The sequence below is a fragment of the Melanaphis sacchari genome, unplaced genomic scaffold (assembly GCF_002803265.2).
Source record: "Melanaphis sacchari strain LSU unplaced genomic scaffold, SCAv2.0 Contig8_pilon_pilon, whole genome shotgun sequence".
In the NCBI taxonomy this organism is placed as follows: Eukaryota; Metazoa; Arthropoda; class Insecta; order Hemiptera; family Aphididae; genus Melanaphis; species Melanaphis sacchari.
Window position 1 is genome coordinate 6,310,747 of NW_020271635.1, and position 22,540 is coordinate 6,333,286.

The 22,540-nt window shown below is 30.5% G+C and overlaps 2 protein-coding genes across 2 annotated transcripts; one reads left to right on the forward strand and one right to left on the reverse strand.

The window, feature by feature from the left end:
- Positions 1-128: 128 nt before the first annotated feature.
- On the forward strand, positions 129-3,231 carry LOC112602575 (hsp90 co-chaperone Cdc37). Its single transcript, XM_025350724.1, has 7 exons — positions 129-467; positions 531-664; positions 726-879; positions 2,020-2,298; positions 2,364-2,471; positions 2,726-2,923; positions 2,987-3,231. Exons 1-7 carry the CDS (start codon positions 435-437, stop codon positions 3,191-3,193), a joined length of 1,113 nt encoding a protein of 370 aa, XP_025206509.1. The 5' UTR covers positions 129-434; the 3' UTR covers positions 3,194-3,231.
- A 204-nt stretch (positions 3,232-3,435) lies between these two features.
- On the reverse strand, positions 3,436-20,639 carry LOC112602536 (sine oculis-binding protein homolog). The gene is made up of 4 exons (XM_025350655.1): positions 19,487-20,639; positions 7,716-7,905; positions 4,158-4,395; positions 3,436-4,066 (listed from the first exon to the last, which is right to left on the reverse strand). Exons 1-4 carry the CDS (start codon positions 19,559-19,561, stop codon positions 3,445-3,447), a joined length of 1,125 nt encoding a protein of 374 aa, XP_025206440.1. The 5' UTR covers positions 19,562-20,639; the 3' UTR covers positions 3,436-3,444.
- Positions 20,640-22,540: the final 1,901 nt, after the last annotated feature.

Consider the following 22,540-nt stretch of genomic DNA (forward strand, 5'->3'; position numbering starts at 1 on the left):
GATAATGTTCATGGAACTAAATATATTTTTTACAATAATATTACCGTGATATTTTTTTGAGAATTTGCTTTTTTTCCATGACGTTGATATGGATAACGACGAATGTTCCAGAAATCGCTAATCAGAATAATATTGTGCTTGTGCCCTTTGCGTAGTTAAAAACTGTGTTATGTTTAAAGTTTAAAGTTATTCTATGCTCTAAGCTTTATTTTCCATAGTGAAGTACGTTTAATAATCAAGTAGTACAATTTATTACAGAATAGAGTATACTGTGTATAGTAAAACAATTTGATTCGTAAAAAATAATTAATATTTTTTTAAATATTCTACCTCGTGAGGTAATAGTTGTGTTATAATTGTTGTTACAATTGTCGTCGAACACATTTTTATTCAGTTTTGAATCGTTTACACCTCATATAAAAAATCCATCTACAATGGTTGATTATAGCAAGTGGAAGAATATTGAAGTAAGTTTATCCCATATTTTGTACGTTTGGATATTTCTTATGTTTAATGGTTTTACATTATAGGTGTCTGATGACGAAGATGAAACCCATCCTAACATTGATACACCATCATTATTTCGTTGGAGACATCAGGCTCGTATTGAACGTATGGAAGAAATAAAACGTGAACAACAAGAATTGGAAATTAAGAAAAAAACGTAAAATATTTCATTGTTTTTAACAGTGTAAAGTAGTAAATTGTAAATATTATTGTTTTAGTTTTCAAGAAAAGTATGAAGAAACTAAAAATAAACTTCTGACAGTTGGCCAAGAAGGAAAAAATAAAAAAGAACTTGAAGAAGCATTAAGCGCTTTAAGTGTTGAAGAAGAAGAATTAAAAAAACGAGAAGAAGAGTTCAAAGTTAAAGAAAAGGTATCAATGAATTACTATTACCTATTAGTTTTTGCATATATATATATATATTTATATTTTTGGTTTAAACACCGGGCTTTTAACTCAAATCTATAATTTATTCTATTTCTTAAAACTTAGATAATATATTTTTTATTTTATTTTGTATAAAATCCTTTTATTGTTATTCTTGATAATGTTATGTTATCAGTTATTATTGTGACATCAATTATTATTTATTGTACATTATTGATCAACAATCGACCATACAATAATGAAACAAGGTGATGTTTATGTTTGAAGCTTAATGCCTATGTTTGATTTTAGTGTGTTTTAGGCTTCATTAAATTTATTAAATTCAACCTAGAATAACAACTTGTGTCATATAGGTATTTAATGCTTTTAGAAATTTCAGCTGCTCTGTGATTTATATTGTTGGAAGAAATATCTTTTTTATTTATAGGCATCACATTTGTTACCAACCACTTAGTAAATTTGATAAACTTTTTAAAATATAATATTACAAGTTCATAACACTTAAATAAATGCGTAAAGATTATGTCAATATAATATATTTAAATATTTTAATGATAGTGGACTCGTCTGATTTTAATCTTCAATTAACACATGGATTTGTTTAAATTTTAATTTCCACTGCCTAATGTGAGTGTCTGTATAGTAATGTAAATAATAAATGTATAACACTATCATTCCTTTATATATATTTTTTTTATACTAAGTAAAACTTTTAATTTCTTGTAATTTAAAAAATGTGTTTCATGACTAGGGAAAGGTTCTGATTTTGTCTTTATTTATAATATATATATATATAATTCATATAAATCTGAGCCCAAATTATAAGTATTTTATGAGCATTGGCATAAGACCACAATAATTTTTAATAAGTATTTGAAATTAAGTGTTTAATCTTGTCATATTGTTAATACTTCTTTGATAATATTAAAATTAAATGAAGATTATATAAACAAGTCTTATCTAAGATCTGAATAGGTATCAAAATCAAAATTTCAGAAAGTTATTTCAAGTTTTCAACACTAATGTTACTTACAAACCAATAGCTCGTCAAATGACCTAAGGGCTGAAATAAACTAAATGATATAGTACATTTTTTACTAATGTAATATGTATGACTTTAATTAGGTAATGCCATGGAATGTTGATACCATAAGTAAACCTGGTTTTACTAAGACAATTGTGAACACTCCTAAACCTCCTCCAACTGAAGAAAATTTGACAGAAGAAGAGAAAGCTAAGCGATTAGAAACATTTATTAATGAAAATAAAAGTAAATTGAAAGTATTTGGTATGCTCAGAAAATATAAAGACAGTCAAGAATATTTACAAAAAAATCCTCAACTTGTTTGTGAAGATACTGCAAATTATTTGGTTATTTGGTGTATTGATTTACAAATGGAAGGTGTAAGTTTTGTTTGAAAATTATTATTAATATAATAAATTTATAGCAACACTTTTTTTATTTTTAGAAATCAGATCTAATGGAACACGTAGCACATCAAACAATTTGTATGCAATATATTTTGGAATTATCTAGACAACTAAATATTGATCCAAGAGCATGTGTTCCATCATTTTTTTTCAAGGTATTTATTGTTATTTATTATTTATTATACTTTTAAATTTATTTCTAACATTTTTGAATCTTTTGAATTGTATCATTAAATGTATTATGGTAGGATATTTTATATTAATTTTATAATTTCATAAATTTTATGTTTGAATTCATTACTTGCTGTGATATCACACATTAATATGTAATAAATAATTTGTTAATTTTTAAAATTTATATTGAATTTTGAAATTGATTCATGATTTAGTCAAACTAAATTTTTCAAGAATACAATTAGCTGAAAAACAGTACAAAGATTCATTTGATGAAGAACTTAACATGTTCAAAGATCGAATTCGAAAAAGGGCTGAGGAAAAGCTACGTATAGCTCAAGCTGAAATAGAAGAAGAAGAACGAAAAGCTAGATTAGGACCAGGTGGTCTTGACCCAGTTGAAGTTTTTGAAAGTCTTCCAGATGTAAGTAGTCTATTAGTAATTATAGTCTGTTAATAGTTAATGTATGTATAATGTTTGTCTTAGGAGTTAAAAAAATGTTTTGAATCACAAGATATTCAGTTATTGCAAGATACAATTAAAAACATGAATCAAGAGGATGCAACTTATTACATGAAGCGCTGTGTAGATTCTGGATTATGGGTACCTGACGCTAATAAAGATAAGAGCAGTGCTGAAGATGATGATAAACCACAAGAAGAAAATATTTATTCTGAGATAGACAGCTTATAAAATAATCTTATATTATCCTATTCATTGATTAACTTATAATTATTAGATTATAACATTTTTTCTGGTTCTAAATTTATCTTTTTACATACAACAAGACATGAAATATTTTTGGTTGCATTATAATAGTAAAACTAATTTTTTTTTATATAATCAAATTTTGTTTGTTAAGTATTTATAATTATAATTATAATAATATTTATAATATTATTTAAAATAATTTGTTTATCATGATTTATGATTGTACATAATTATCATTTTTTTTCATTTTTTTCCTTATTACTGTTTTTATCACATTCTTTTTGTAAAAATGGTAAAGGTATAGGAATAGGAATAGGTATTGGTATTGGTAACATAATAGGATATGGTACTAATATCATAGGTGGTGGTAGTAATGATGACGGCAAGTTCAATGGGTAAAGTGGCGAAGGTGTTGGATCAGCATTTGTTGGTAAGCTGTTACTTGTTGACTGGGACTGTGTGAATGCTGGCGACCTACATATCGGTGGTGTACAGTAAGCTGGCGCATGTGGTGGAAATTTGGGGTATACAGGTGGTATAGTATCTTCTACTGTGGTTCTCTTGCGTTTTCGGGTTTGACGATCAAACAGTTTATTAGATATGCGTAGCTGAGGAACTGCCGGTCCAGGCAGTGGAGGGGAATGAGGTCTTTGACGAGATGGTGATCGGTCTGTAAGTGGCGGTGAATGACAGTCGCGTAGCCATAGATCGGGTGTAATGAGCGGCAAGTTCGGCTCCAGGGTTTTACATAGGTTTTCTGGCAGCGACGTGTTTTGTAGGTGAGGATGCAACTCTAGTTGGGCTTGAGTTTCTTTGCAGAAGATGTTCATCTTATACTGGTTCAGACACTTATCACTGTGAAGGCGAATACAGAGATTATAACTATTTTACTATTGTGCGGTTTATCTGAAATAAAATCAAATTAAAAACTCTTTACGTTTGTCACCTGCAGAATTGTAGCTGATGATCGCCGTCTTGAAAATCTACACAGTTAACTGTGTGTCTCAGATGTCTACACCAGTCGCATGTTTTATTTCGTTTGAAATTTGCTCTTCGGTAGTGCGAGAAACATTGTTCGGAACAAAACACTTTTTCGTTATCCGATTCTGCCGTGCGGAATGTAAACGCTTTGGCTATTAACGTTTTGTCACACCATCCACATATCATTTGCTGTACTGGTGAGTCTGTTACAAACGATCGAATATTAATAAATATTATAGGTATGCTACAATAAAATTTAGAATTTGCTATTTTTTAAGCTGTTAAAATTATAATAAGTTATAGCGAATAACAATAAACTGCTGCAGTATCAGATCATAATTCACGACATAATGTTTTATAACGGATGGTCCAAGTTATGACTATTATGAATTTTGGACCAGATTTATCTATAGACATAGATAGGTTCCTAATATTTAGTTATTATAAGTTTTTCCAGCTTAAATTAGGTACCTCTATCAATTATTTAAACGGGCTTATGTATAATACATATTATGATAAATGAGTGTATTTAATAATATGACAATTATGACATTCCTATTATAGTTATAAGGAATCAGCTGTTGGTACTTAATACTTATACCAAAAGAGTGCGAAAAACATCTGAGGTATTTAATTCTAGAGGGGAGATTAGGGATATAAATGTCAAACGTATGTCCCGTAGCGTTGATCTTAGTTTTGGATCTACATCTAATTCGTAAATTCCATTATTAAATGTGTGTCGAGCAGCAAATGGTGGAGTTGACTATTATTAACCATGGTATTCACAAAACACTGCATATATTAATTATGATATGTATTATATATACACCTATATTATTTAATCGGCGATTTTTAACCAATCCAATAACACATTTAGGTATGCATAGGAAGAGTTGGGCAGTATCTTCGATACAAGTATCTTAGATACAATTGTATCTTGATACTCCAAATCCAAGTTTTTAGTATCTAGTATCGCAATACTGATTTTTAAGTATCTTGCCCATCCCTGTCTGTGACACACCACACATACACGTTGTACCTACGCGATTTAACTTTACTTATTGCTTATGTAATAATATTAAATTATTAAATTTTGTGGTATATATTAACTAATTAATATATATGTATACCTATACAACCTACGTAATTGTGTATAAATAAAATTAAAAAAAAATCCTATTACTAATTTTTTTTAAATGTATAGATTATCTAAATTCTAAATACTTAAAATGTAAGTATCGAGTATCTAGTATCTCGATATTTCAAATCCAAGTATTTAGTATCTAGTACAGTGACACTGATTTTTGAGTATCTTGCCCATCCCTGCGCATAAGTTTATACAGTGGCGGCTATCTTCAAAAAAAAAAAAAAAATGTGTTGCTGAAAATATCTCCGATGACCCAGTCCACTACCCACTAACTTACTATAGGTCAGAGGAGGTGATATAAGTGCCCGGAATAACAAAAACAAACAATTTTGATTTACAGATGTATCATTTACAAACCAAATAATATGAATTAGTCTACACGTCATGTAGGTAGCTGGTAAGTATTATAATATATTTTTATTATAGTTTGCTGATTGAATTGAATTTATAATAAATAAAAATAACGTTACACCGTTACAAGGAAAAGGTTTTTGATCTGAAAATGATTTGTTTCAGAACTTTTATTTCTATTGTATTGTTTTTAATTACATCACATTGATAAGCCATAGATATAAATAGTATATAATAAATTAACGACCCAGCATCATCTACCCAATCACCCATTCACCCACCCACCCAAATTTTGTATGTGTTGCTCGAGCAACACGCGGACCCGTATAGGATAGCCGTCACCGGGGGTTCATTTAGGCAATAGGCACGATACAACTAAACGTAACGATTACCTTTTAGCCCGTCGCGGGTGGCAGGATGTTTTAACAGCGGGATCGGTGTGATACTGTGATATACCTAATACAACGCGCCCGGTACGCGCGGAACGGAATGATGGGCTGTAGCTTGCAGTAGGTACACATTCGACTCGTACTGAGATGACCCTTATTTTCATTATGTGAGACATCCGAGAGCGCTTTTTATGCCCGAACGATATTGTATTACGACTAGACGACTACGCGGATGGGTCTTTGTGTTAGACGTCGCCGTCGATTGGACGTGTATATATAAATCGTACCAAAGGATATTATGTGTATACACACACACACACACACACACACACACACGTGGTGTTTAATATAATACGAACACAACAAGGCTACGCGTATTATTATACAGTATATGTTGTAATGTACGCGCTAGTTCACTCGGTCGGAGTCGTCTGGCGCGCACGCCACATTTTACTATTATGTTATATGCGCTGACTTGGGACATTCTTTGTCGAGACCGAAAATAACTGTACGCAATATAACTACGTATAACCACGGTTTTTTTACTACAACACTCATGGCGCATGTTTAAGTTGTATTTGTATACACTTAAACAGTTGTACAGATGTTGTACACCACATATATATATTATATATATGTACATACAATATCCATAATATTATGACACGCGTGTGAGTATAGTATAGGTATAGTATTATTTCCGCGCGAGTTAGCCCTGATTCCGCGTGCGTAGGTACTTGACGCGCCGGATGTTCACGATAAATTGATGATAATAATAATATACAATATCGACTGAAATCTAGTTCATCTGACTCCTCCAGACATAGTTTGTCGTATGATTAATATGTATTGTGTGCGGTTATAAATTATAAGAACCATCATGACAGATTTAAATAAAATTCGAGTTTCAGTTTTATCAATGAATTCGTGTCTTTAAATTAGTTTTGAGCTAAGAACAACGCAATGTTCACTGTGAAAAATCAAAAACCTCTAGTTCAAATTTTTTACCATCAAGGCTCATTCCGCACGAATTTTGAGTAAACATATCGAATTATACCACTATACAAAGCCCTATTTAGTTAAAATAAATTCCTTAAAATTTATTTCTGTGTTACAAATCTTCAATTTTTTAACTAATATTTTTTTTACTTAATTCAGGATATAGCTATCTATACTGAATGCTGTCCTATGGGCCATGGCAGAATGATACAGGTGAGTGTTAAAATATTTCCATTATTAATCGACTAGTTTGTTTATTTTCTTTTGTCTACATACATGGCACAATAATATACCTTCACTTTCGGTCAACGAATCAGTGACATGTCAACTTACACAGAAAGTATTGTTAACATTGCAGTTTTGAGTTACAGATTTAGAATTGATTACTAGATGCGTAATTTTTAGTTCTATTTTCTACTTAAGAGACATATAAATAAAACACGCAGTTATAATGCAGTGTGCGTATGATTACTTTTTATTTTTGTTAATTTTGTTTTAAGTCACTATTAAAATGTAATTTTCATAGTTATTACTCATTAATCATTAGTCATTACTCATTAGTAATTGGTAAGCCTTGTATATACGAGTAGGTATGTAAATTTAAAATTATTAAGCATAATAAAATAAATTAAATTACTCGACGTTGTTGGCGATTGTGGACTATTGTATTCGTCCGACGAAGTTTCTGGTTCCGTGCTTTTTGAACGGCCTCGATATTTTTCTCTAAGCTTAACTAAATTCATACTTTGCAATGAACAGTCTTTGGAATTAATTTTTTCATATCCGTACCATCCGAGCATCTCGTTCATTGTGGTTTTCACGTATTCCTATAAAAACGACGTATTAAATGTAGATAATTATAATTAGTATGATTAACATAAATTTTTAAGTACGCTATTATAGGTAAGTACCTGTTAATACTTTTATAGTTTATTAAAACAATTATACAATATAATAGGTATTATATATATATAATTATTATTTTTTGAATTTCAGGTTTCAACAGCAATGGTTAATACCCTGCATGTAGTCGGTTTTTTAATTTGTAGGAGGGTATACTATTTTTTGGAACATTTGTATATATGGTGAGGATTTATCATTAAAAATTCTCGGATGGTCACCCATACGGGAACTAGTGACACCGGTCGATGCTTATGGGTCTCTGAACACGTTATAGCGACTGAGGCTAACCATCGTGTCACATCAAGCCACATATTATATATAATTATATATTCAATATTGGCAGTAATAAAGTTTTTAACCGCCCGCGAGTAAGCTGCGTATTTGGTACAAGACATAGTGGTATATAAATCTAGAATTTATTGTTTTAAAATAATATGTTTATTTCAATTTTAGATTAACTTAGAATAAATATTTTGTTAGATTGGTTGGGAAATTATTGTGAATTAAGCACAACAGAGTTTTTTCAACTAGACATCTGCAATCGTGGATTCGAGATTTCCCTTATAGACAGAGTACGTGTTATTATGATTTAAAATTGTTATAGTCTGAACATAATTCGTGTTGTATGCGTTGGGTACTTGTAACCTATGCGGCTGTGATATTTTTGGAGTGCGAGCATTGTTATTTTGAGTTTAAAAATGACATATAGGTATGATTACAGGTGTGGTAGTGTGGAGGGTGAATCCCAAATAAACATCAGAACAGGTAACATCGTACCAATGTCACTAAATCAAACAAATTAAGTCTATAGATTATAAAATAATTTAAAAGATACGTTTTACAATACATGAATGTAAAATCAAATTAATAATTATGAACGAATACCTACCTATTCTAAAACATTGCAGAAATGTAAAACCTTTCTATGATAAATTAAACAATTTATTGTGTTCCAGTCATCATAGCTTTCAACCCGTGTAGATAGTTGGCGAATAGTAAGTAGTCGTTATCGTTTTTTAATTCGAATTTGATATAATATCCATAATAGATTTTTAAAAGAGAGATAAAAATAAATTGATTTTACAATATCTTTTTTTCGTCTACGTAAACATCATACACCATCAATAGTAAAAAAAAATAACGATTTTCAATTTTGAGTGTATTTTTTATATTACTTACTAGTGGGAAATTGGATCTAGTTTATACTTTGGAGTGGTGAAAAATAAAAATTATATAATAACTTTATAAAAAGGTAAAATTTTCAAAATATTTTGAAATTTTGAGACATTTTAAATTAAAATTATTTTTTTAGATTTATTTCTGTAAAAATGTTATTATCAATTTTTTATTTGGTCAAAAAACTTGAACTTTTAATGAATATCCCACATTAGTGGTAAGTTGTTTTTAAAACTATATGAAAATATTTAAAATACTTAATAAATGCACAATTTAATTTTTTAAGAATGTATAAAGGTTAAATTTTAATGAAATTCATTAAAATCATGGGCATTTGCAAACTTTTCTGAAGATGATAATTTATAAATGAAATTTTTAGTTGATAACTTGTAATTGGTTGGAAAATAACAAATATAATATTAAGTGCCTTAGAAGTAGTTCATACTAAAATAAAAACAATTCTAAAAATATATACGATTCTTTTTCATAGACATTTTAAGTTCAAATTTGAACGAAATTATATAATTGAACTATGATAATAACGATATTTATTATTTTTATCAATAATTCAAAAACATTATTCGTGTGGAAATTGAATTTTCACGTATATTACTATATTTTATAGACACAACGATATTTTTACATTAAATGATAAAAATCAATTCAACTTTCTACGTATTATTAATTGTAAAATAAATTACCTTGTTAATAGCGATGTCATTACAGTACTCGAAAACTAGCTTTTGATATTAATTAGCGTTTCCATACTATATTTTCCTAAAATAACACACAGGTACGCAATCGAGCAATATAAAATATAAATGATAACGAAATATTTTTTTTGTTTATTGTACCATACGTTTTTTAATTGAATTTCCTACCTTTAATGGTTTTTTTCTATTTAATATAACTAGGAAAAAAATTAAAAGTTTGAAGTAATTAAAAATGTAAATATATTAACACTTAGTTAAAAATAATATATATTATAATTTATTTAATTTTAAATATGTTGGTAGTAATTAAGGGTGTATGGGGGGGGCAAATTCCCTCACGGGCTAGTGTTAAGCAAATGTTCAGTTGGAACGCTGTTAATTTAATTTTTATTTGTGTTCTCATTCTATTAACTAACCAATTCAAGCATTGGATGTCAAAAACATACCGTGAAATTTACTTAGTGAATTGACAGATAATATACAATTAAAGTATTAGTAGGTACATACAAGACTGTCTCCACTTAGAATCGTTTTTCGTATACAATGATGATATATCATTGAATTCAAATTTAATACACCCACTGCAGTGACTCAATCGACACCTATTATACAGCAGAATGGTAACATTTTGCCTGACTTTTTTTTTTTTTAAACGAATGTGATAAGTGCTAATTTATCGGTCGATCGATTTGTCGAGTATGTGAAAGCACCGTGTATATCAAAGCAGCGCCCACAGTATAATATGAAGCTGCAAAAGTAAAGGGAAAATGTCAATTAAAATATCTCAAATACAATAAATTTAAATTGTTTATAATATGATTGGTAATTAAATAAACTAACAGCTAAATCTAAAAAAATGGCCTTGTATGCGGTCACTGTGGGGTGTTACGTGTATGCATGCTATATTAAAGAATATGCCACCCAAGGGCAACCACCCAATCATGAGAAAAATATTACAGTTAAAAAAAATCGTCTTTTTTATTGTGACTAGGAAAATTCTTATATTATATGATATAATATTAATATTATTATCATAATTAGTAGTCAAGAGTATAATATATCATTTTCGATGTACGAGTAATATGTTTATGCGGCATAAATATCGGTTGAATTTCAATGATAATTAATAACTATAATACATTATAAATTATGGTAAGAAATTACAAAATATAAAAATATAATAATGATTGTAGGAAATGTAGTAGTAGCTATGAGAGAATCAAAACAATGAATATAGTGTAAAGATTATATATTGAGTAGATAACCGTGGTTTAAAACCTGTGGTTGACTCACTATATTTATCTCAAAAAACGTGGATTTATAATAATGTATTTTAAATTTTAATTCCAGCAATAAAATAACTAATAAAAGAGGTAAATAATTGAAAGAGTATATTATTTATTGATTTAGTTAGGCATTCAAAACATTTTTATGTGTAGTAAACAGTTTACGTATACGAGTACTAACAAGTTTTATTTTAACTTTAATCTTTTTAAAACACGATCTATAAAATAATTATTTGTAATAATTGTAAAGGTTGTACAATGGGTGTTAGGATAATTATGGGTGGGTTAAAAGGGTTTCTATTAAAGGCACTTAAGCATGTTATAGACAAGTTAAAAAATTATAATTGGCAAAAATAATAGTGGAGAATGGCGTCAACAGATTACACTTTTTTCTTAAATTAAATAGTCGTATTTCATTCGAATAAAAAGCGTTATGTAATAGGCTGTAGATTTAATTTATCGCGATTATGGTGTCGTAAAATACAAAATCTGGAACTTGCAACTGATTTCAGGTCTAAAATAGAAACTAGAAATTTGGTTTGTAATATATTTAGTTTAAGTTTTCTAGATGTAGGTAGTTCTCGAATCTTACAATAAATGATTTTATGTCAATTATGTCTAAAAACCATACTATTCAAGAACATAGTAACTAATTAGTAGATAATTATATTTCTAAAAATATTTTATTCTTCATAAATGGTCGGGCTTCGGGAACGATTTATAATCAAAGGACTACAAATGAATATGAATCTTTCCACACAAAGTTTCATAAATAATTTTCGTTACCATATCAAAATGTATATTTACTGATTGAGGTTGTAATTCAATTATTATACAAATAGTTACTATTATATTTTAATGCAGCGCACTGGTACAAGACCTTCAACTACAGGTTAATCGAAAAATATTTTAACTTATTTGCTCAAAAATCAATTACATATTAGATTTAAGTTTGAGTTTTTGAATTAAGTTATTACAGTAAATACAAAAAATAATTGAATAGTTAAAAAAATACTTAAAAAAAAAAATAATAAAACTATACCATATTTATAACAAAAAATTAAAATCATTATTAATCAAGTCAGTGATTAAAATCATTTCAGTCTTAAGTCTGTAAGTGAAAATTTAATGCCTGTAATTTTAAGTTAAACCTCTTCAGATACATGACATTTTTATCGAAACACCATTTTGAACTTGAGAGCATGCAGTTCAACCATATTACCTTTTTTTTTTTTTTTTTAAAGCCAAAGTGCAATTCGATTAAAATAAGTGCAATATGATCATACTTCAACAGGTCTGATATAGGTAGGTATATACAATATACTTATACCAATTACCAACTAGGTATGTAATAGTATACACTATGACTACACTATATGATTAGTACGACAACGTAAAGTTCACTTAACCTACTTGCACGCGTCGTTAAATGTTCTTTGTGTCTGATTATGTGCGTATGCAATATTTCTAGTTAATTTCGAATTATCCAAAAGTTATCTTCGTTGCACTCGTAAAGCCGCACGGCTACACTAATAAATTAATAATGAATAATAATTCACTCGCAGTTCGCACGTGGATTGTGGAATCGTCTCCTAAATCATTACGTCTGGGACTTTTGAAATAACGTTTGAGTGGTATACCTACTTATACTTCGTACCTGTATGTATATAATGTATAAATAAATAATATACATGTATAATAAAACGCATCACGCGTGTGTGCAGTTATGGAGAGACAAAAATGGATTGATTAAAAGCCGTTCTCGTTTTTCCAGACATTTATACCGTACTCCTCCGACGTCGCCGCCCGGGTGGTATTGGGTGACGCACAAAGAACGGATAATGATAGCTATAGTGTAGATATCGGGTGAAATAATGAAATATAATGTGTAACTGTAAACCCTAAACTGAGGACACAATAATGTGATGTACATCTATATATATATATATATATATATATATGTACCTATTACATTATAATGTATACATAATATACGAACAGTATATTATAATATCAAGGTATACGTTTATCAGTCACACAGACACACACTAGCTGTTGTCTGTTTGGCTGGAAAATTTAATAGTTCAATATACATAGAATGGATACAGTATTATACATAATATATGTATGCATAATTAAAACTCGTTTTTTTTAATATAACGGGTGCCAAAATTGAGTACTTTATTACCTACTCGATTAATGGTATTAATATTTATGATTATGATATAACGTTCCATGTACACCATATTTATTATATTATATTACCGTGTATTAGGTATTTACACAACTTTGTGCATTTTTTAATTTTATAATAGGTAATTAAGATCGTGTAGTTCACTATTCCTCATCATAAATGTGTATATCTACATTCAGAGGGAAGCAGTTTCTGCAGTCAATACATAGATGGTACACGAACCTTACCTATATTATATTTTCTGGTGCATTGTAATTATATTTGAACATACATTGTTAAGATATAATAGTATGCAAATACAACTATATACCTATTTATAAACATGTAAATGATATAAACTTAAATTCGTATTTAAATATTTTAAATGTGCTATTTGTTTTAGTGATGCAAACGCGATTAATTATAACGATACTGTTTGAAATTTATTAAGCAGGTAAGCACCTCTTTCTAACTTGCTATAATAATATAATGTTTGTAATTGTAAAACTTACTTACATTTATGTACATAATACATATCATAACTCATAAGCAATAAATTATGTTTTGAAATTAATCCAAAGTTCTAATGAAAAATTATCATTCAAAATAATTTTTTATACTATTTATTAATTTATTAAAACTCGAAAGGTTTCAAATATTTAATATATGATTTTATGTGTATTTTGTATGATATTTTGACATGAAAATATGTTTTGAATTTTTCTAGACCTGTACATGTCAGGTAGTATGCTACAACTACTAATACAAGAGAATAACATAATAGGATACACTTTTTATACAATATAAAATAATTTTTTTAAATACTTTGAAGTTGAACAATTATTACATATATGTGACTCAACTGATTATTTATAAAAAACTTATTTTAACTGATTTAATAGTTATAATATTTTCTTCCAAATTAACTTTAAAGTTTAAATCTATAAGAGTTAAATGTATTTAAATCTATTTATAGTAAATGTATTATATATAGGTGTATAAGATATTGTGAGTAATAAATCTAATCATCGATCTAATTTTAACTTGTTTAGACTGATCCAAATAATGATTTAAAAACAAAGTATTGAATATTCCTATTATTGCCGTAGAAGTAATAATATACTAATTATTATAAAAAACGAAAAGTAAATTGAGTTTTATTAAATAATTATTATAGTTTGTAATTTTGAAATAATTGTATCTATATACGTTATATTATAACAATAAACTTTCACTAAAGATAGATGTAGGCCTTTGATATTGAATGGGTCGAGTTCCACTTATAGTTATTTTTTCAAACACTTTTTTCATGACATATTTCAAACATATTATATATATATTAGTATAATATACATTATACTTTAATATACCTAGCTCGAAAATTTTTATACACAATTTATTTTTTTTTCTCACAGGTTTTACTCCACAGAAAAGTTATGCCACAACGGTGTCCTGCAAACACATCTACAATTTGGATTTCGAACTCATCGGTTACTAATGTTTGTGCGTTACGGCCGGCCCAGCGTGTTTCGGCGGGATATAATATATTATGGTCACGTTGTCGTGATATCGTTTTATGACGTCTGCGCGTGTACATTATTACTAGAGACCGGATTTTCATGCAGTAAAAATCAAAAAAATGTGCAGTTAATAACTTAAAAATTGTAAAAACATGCAGTTAAGTGCCTAAATTGTGCAAAAATGTATTTTTGGCTTAAAATCGCTTAATACTTACCAACATTTTGTAAACATTCAAAGTACATTGATTTAAACCCTTAAATTATACTTTATTTATCCAGTTTTTTACTCTATTACAGGATTAGCAATTAATAATTAAAAAATAAAAACTTTAAAAAATAATTAAAATATTGATAAGAATATATACATTGTGTAAAAAAAACATAACAACAGAGTTAAGCTATTTAATTTTAATTCTAACTATTATACATACATAAAAAAATTAATTTTTTTATTGAGTTAAAATTTACAATGTTATACATTCCAAATTATTATCTACCTAACTAGTATTTGCTATCATTTATTTTTATCACGAAACACTAATAAATTGATGTTATTCTAAGAATATATTATTAGTTTGAGTTCACTTTTTCCTTTTGTATAGTTGAAAACTGAAATATTATCTAGTTTAATTTTAAAAATGCAGAATATGCAATTTCATGCAATGAAAATCAAAATCGTGCAATTTAGAATAAAAAGTGCAAAACTTGCAATTTCGTGCAAAATAAAACTATACGTTTAAATTAATCTACTTCTCATGATTCGGAATTATAATTTATTTTTATATATTTTATAATTCTTACTATGCTCCCCTCTCACCTTGCAATACACTATAAACACATATAACCTATAGCTCCTATAGGTACACGGGGGCAAATTAACCATTGGCACTAATTCCGCGCCGTCGCCGCCATTTCCGTAAATCTTGCGCCACCCCCCGATCACCCGAGCAATTTAATGCCCGGCCATCATCATCATCATCATCATCATCATCATCATCATCATCATATTATTATTATTATCTGCGCAACGATAGGTAGTGAGGTACTCACACCTCGACTCGTCATTGTCGCCGGCGTCGTCAAGACAGGGATAGCGGCGGGATAGCCCGCGACCGTGCAGCAGCTACGCGTGTACAGCAGACGAAAAGTGTGGCGAACGGACGGACGGTCGTGTCGGTAACTCGATAGCAGTGTCAGTTTGCACGCCTCTGAGCCATCTCGCCTCCACCGCGTTCCGTACCGCCATCGCGCCGTGTATCGAGCGCGCCAAAGAGAGAAATCCGATATGCATATTATATCTCTCTCACACACACACACACACACGCATATATGTACATAGGTAAACACACACGAGAGTTTATATATATATTTATATACATACATATAAATTTATGCTGTATATGCACACGATCTATTGCTCGGGACGCTGTCACACCGTAGTCCCTCGATCAATTTTATATCACGCCGTATCCGCGAGGCGGTGATGCGACGAGCGGGGAAAACGCGGGAAAATCCGAACAGTAGTGCGGCGTAGTCGGAGGCAATTATATTGATATTAATATGTCGAACTGTCTACGGATACTCGTATGCGCGTATTATAGTGTAGGTATATCTCGACAGTTGACTATTATACTGCAGCAGGATCTTCCTGAAAATTTTATGTGTAAAGTAAATTTTGTCACGAAACGTTTCAATCGGGGAAAACCGCAGACTTATATTATGTACGCGAGACCGATTTGTGGAATATTGTGTAATAATCTAGATTATTTATTTTGATAACAATTGAGCGAGTAATCGATTTCATTGGATATGCATAGGGAATCCTAGGGGTGACTTCTGAGATCGAAAATTTTTTTTATTCATATTTTATACATAGAACGCCGAACGAATTTCAGTTAAAATAATTATTAAATGTTTTCACACTATGCGCAACAAAATTTGATCAATGAATGAAAACACGTATTCTTAGAAATTCGGATGTCGAACAATAAAATTATTGTTTTACCGAGTATACGTTCAACGTAGTGTCATGGACGCAAATAGAGTATAGTGCTCGGGAGAGTAAAGCAATCCCTGGATCATCTCAATCCTCCAATATAATGATATATTTTTACTTATTTGAATATTTATGTTTTATCATCTATAATAGCATTAATAGCAATAGATAAAATCATAAATCTATTTTATTAAATTACAAGTTGTTGGTTATTAGTATTTTTTGTTAAGTTATAATTCAAAATTACGTCGACGTTTTGATACCGGTATTGTTAGACCTATAAATAGATTATTTTTTTTTTATTTATCCCAGACCGCATAGAATTCTATACTCTATAGTGACAGCTGACGAATGACAGTCGTATCATATTTTGTACTAGATTCAGTTTAAAATATTTTTAGTGAATTATTCACTGTTGTCTGTTAATAATTAATAATTATTATGTTTAGCATTTAAATTTTTTTATAAACTTGCTTTGCTGTATCCTTTATAATAGACCTAGAATGTGTAACTGCGTCATTGCGTAAGTCACTGTCATGGATTACATTTATATTTAATGAAAGATCATTGTGTATGAATAAATAATGACAAATCATTGTAATACGGTTAGGTTACAAGCAAAGAGTTTTCAGAACCTATATTTCTAAGGATATTTTATCATGTATTAATATTGCTATTAAAGTTAATTTATATTAACAATTCGTTTCATATTTTTAGAGTAGTTAGGTTTTATTTAATACGATTGTTTAGGCCATAGAATAGTGAATAGAATATAACTCAAAATTTGATAATGAAATTCTAAAAAATTATTTTGTGTTGAAATATAAAATTAAACATGTATGTTGTTTTCAAAAAAAAAATAAAACTTATAAAAATGATAAAAGCATACATTTTTTTAAGTATAAGGATTTCCTAAAATGTTGTATTGAGTAATCCTAAGTGCAAATTACCTATGTAAAAAAAAAAATATTTACAGAAATGTAAGTATTTTTCAAGAACTGCATTTATCTAAATCTAAAAGAACTAATTTTTATATTTTGCAGTACATATTATATTTCTTAATATTTAGTTAATGTCATATTACAATATTATAATAGGCCAAACAATTAGTTTTCATCATAATTGTAAGCTATAACTCATAGGCCATTACTAAAAAGTCCTGTGAAAAGTTGATTTAAATTTTATACATAGCGTTTACCAAAATGTGTTAAATTAGACATTTTAGTCGTCAACCCTCTGTTTAAAAGTTTTGTAAAAATGTTTCGTTATTGTTTAAAATAAGAATAATTGGTGTAATTAAAAATATGGAAATAAATCTAACGTTACCGGCCTTACACTATATATAGTATACAAATGAACAAAATAAAGAGTAGGTTATTACCTAAACTAATCAATCTAAATATTAAATTAATATTAGCATATTTTTCAATAGATATTATACTAATACGCAGTACTAAAAATTATGCGAAGTTTTAAACGATTTTGTACTATAAAATTTTATATATTTTGTACCTACGCCGCGAAGTGTATAAATTGGCATTAGTATATTGAACACAGATTTGTCTATTTTTAGGATTTACTTCTCATTGGATTTACAGTAATTTTAAGACGTTCGGTTAGGCAATGTAATACTATTATAGTGTGCAACTTCAAAGCTCTATTTATAATTTGTTTGTAGTTAGTGTTTCACACTAGACTATACTGTCCACGTGTTGCATTAAAAACATATGCTGCTGTATGGGGTCATATGTTAGGAAAAAAGCTGTATCGATGAATTAAGGTCAAGGCGAGTATATAGTAGTATAGATACAAAAAGTTTAAATAATCATATCACTATGTATATATTAAATAGTAAATAGAAGGTTTATGATTTCAATATAATGATAATAATTTAATATTGTATGTATCGCAGATTGAAGAATTACAGTAGACACAATATATTAATGCAATTCAAATCAAACAAACAATGTTGTGCGCTTATTTTTATTATATTTTAATTAATAGTTTATGTCGCAGTAAATATTATGTACAATTCGCGCGTAATGACACGAAAGTCGTAAATGTCTAAAGTTGACATACACTCGTTATATATGTACCTAGGTACTTATAGGAAAGAAAACGATACGCGACATCGGTATAACTACTAAATCATACCGTTGCACACTATATATTATATTGTGTACACGAGTTACTTAACTATAGTACCAAACTATACCATTATAGATGATGGCAGTCTGTGTTGTACTCTCTGGTCATGTTATTAAATGTTTTTTATGCCTACACAATATTAACACAAGGGTATATGAACATCTCGTAAAAATATTTTGGTGCAATTTGTTTATTGCGCCATGCAATAGTGCAACATCGAAATGCATGATTTCATACAGTGCAGTTGCCAGTTTTTATACATGTATAATACGACAGTGTCAAACTGCAGTGAAGCGCGCAATAACTATATTTATTTATATATTCGCAAAATGGCATACAATACATATTATTCAATAATACCCATCTGTACCCACTCGTACCTGCAAATTTATCAAAGATAAACGCGCGCGTGTAAAAACAATAATTGAAAAGTTATTTTGTCGCGTTCATACAATATACGTTATACAATATAATATAATATGTAGGTACGTACTTTGATCTCTTCGTCCGGCGTTTCGTTTTTCACCAACCCTTTGGAGTCCGAATCCTTTCGAACGTTTCTGTTCATCTCTCACGACGGGGACAACGACCAAATTCGTTCTTAAATCGATCGATCTGCCAAACGACGACGACGACAGACAAGCGCGAATCGAGGCGCCGTAATTTAAATATATGTATTCGTAAACACACTCATAAAACAAATATAAAAATTAATTATTGTATTTTTTTTTTTTTTAATTAATTAATTAAAGTGCATTTTCAACAGCTCCGATTATTAAAACATCGTCTCGTATCGATGTCGTTTTTCGGAAGTGCGATTTCGGACGGTCGCTGGGCCGCGGTGTTTATGACGTGTATTATAATATATCGAAAAACGGCGCGCGACGGGTGCCGAGGGACGAGCGACGAGTGTTTTACCCGCTCGACAGCGTGAAAACGTCACGTCCGTGCGATACCGCAGCTTATGTGTGACGGCTATGTACACTACGCGGTAATGCGACCGTCGCCGCGCGTCCGACTGCAGTATAATAACGTCGCGCTGAGAAACCGGCGCGCGTCGCGTGGCGTTCGGCCGCGCAATAGTAGCGTGGTGTACGTACGCGCGGACTTTCGAGGCTTAACCGACTTATAAATAGGCGTTCACCGGGCCAAGCCGGGGTGGGTCGGCCTCGGGTTTCGAAACGGATGACGGTCGCGGCGAGTGGGATAAACACGTCGAGATGATGTAGTCGTCGAGCGTGTATACACACACGGTGACCTATACGCAGCATATATACGCATAATAATATCATAACGTGGGTACAATGTAATAATAATCGTTGTACATAGCGCGCGATGGCGGTCCGCAGCGAGGACGACAACCGAAAAATGTCAGCGCGCAGAACCGCCGGCCAGATATTATACACCTAGCCGGTATCATGACACGGACGGGTACCTACCTAAAGTTTACTGCGAGCGGAGGACGGTCGGCGTACCCATATTAGTCTTTTACCCGGGCCGAATGCCGCGTACCTATACCCGCACAACTCGTGGATATAGCCCGGCAAATCGTGGATTCATCTGCAGTCGGCGTTGTCGCGCGGGTACCTCCACGACGGACCGCCGACAATAAACGGCCTCCGCCATACGGTGATGTAGGGCTGCAGCTGGTGATCGGACTTCGGAGATCGTGGCCTATACGACACGACTGTGTAACTGCAGGCCGATGCAGGTCCTGCAGTACTGCGCGCAGAGTCGCCCGCGGACCCACCGCTTCTCCGCGAACCCCGTTAAATATATATACCTATACAAGCACAGACCGCGCGGATTTTTTAACGCCGAGGTTATCTCGCGGTTGTTCTCACTGAACACTACGAAACGCGGGTCAAAAATTATACCCGTCCGATCGCGCAATGAATGTTTTATTTTCGGGACCGTCGGGCGATAGCGATTAAACAAAAAAAAAAAAAAAAAGAAGTCATGGTTCTCCGCGAATCGACAACTCGTGTAGCTGCACTCGTTGTTTGCAGGTCGAATTATATAGGAAAAATAGCGAATAATAAACGAAGTTTGATTTTATGCGAAAATCGGTCAACAACAGTGGGTTTGCACGAGGGTTATCCGATCAATGCCTTTGATTTTTCTCTACGTTGATGTAATATTATATTTATTAATTATAGCTGATCCTGCACGGCCTGTGCAGACAAATTAAACAATATCGAAGGATTTACCCCGTGGATTTCATAAAATTATATCAAATACTTAGCTGTAACAGGTAATTATTTTACTTTCTTTAATTTAGTCGATGGTAACTGCATGTACGTATGTCGTATACGTGCAAACAAAATAATATTCTGTTTCAGTTTGATGAAATAAAAAATTCCTGAGTGAGTCCTCATCTTTAAAACACTATTTTCTCAAAATACCTTCTTAATGCTTATATTCATAAAAATAGCGTTAGAAGAATCGTTATTCAAAATTGAGTCTCTTGGTTTAGCGTTTTAGGCTGGGCGTTGATGAATGTTTGGATGTCATATAACTTAGTGATAGTCATATAGATTATATAATTTATATCATAGTAATGAGATTTTATGTACTTTTTTTCAACGCACGACGGTGCTTGTTTTGCTACAAGTCCGTAAGTCTGTTGTATGTATATTGCCGTCCGAGAATCTATGTGCAATATTTCGTTTTATATTTTCAAAGGTTTTGAGTTTGAATATAGCAATATTACAGGAACAATTTAGAGTAATTTTTAAACTATAATTAGATTTTTGTCACCGCAAGGGATTACTTTACTGGAATTTAAGCTATTCAAGCGAAGTGTAAAAAGAAGTATACATTTTCGAACATACATCTCAAATCTTTTTTTCAGTGGTTTTTCTGTATTAAGTTTTATAATTAATATTGTTACCTGTTTTTGTAAAAAATATTATTCTTTTTGATCGATTAACATACATTTTTATTTCGAATTCCAAAGCGATATATGTACAATTTACATCGATTTTATTAACGTATAGTGTAGTACATAGACGGGCGCAGACTTCTGAGTCAGGTATGGCTAAATTCAATCTGACCACCCACCCTCCCCACCATCAAGGTCGTACAAGAAAAAAATTATATCTATGAGCAACCAGTATATTATCTCTAATCGTGCAAATATTTATGATTTTGATTTATTTTGTTATCAATTTTCCACGGCTTTAATGTCTCATTACTTTTTTAGGTACCAAGTACCCACCCTCTTATAAAAAAAGGCTCAGATGGGGCTAAAGCTCAATCAGCCCTACCCGTGCGCACGCCTATGGTGTAGTGTATATTATAGTATATACTATATACCGTATGGTTATTTATGGATACCTTCTCATTCTTTGCAAGTTCTATATTGTGAAAATATAATATAATGTATGTATATATAACTTGTTGTTCCTTTAGACCGGGGTATTTTAATCAAATTATTGAATCTGTGATATGTATAATTATTAGATGATATCTATTCTTTGACAAAATTAGCTTATTGTGATATTGACGTTTAACGTGATATTTGAAAAAAAATATATTATTATAT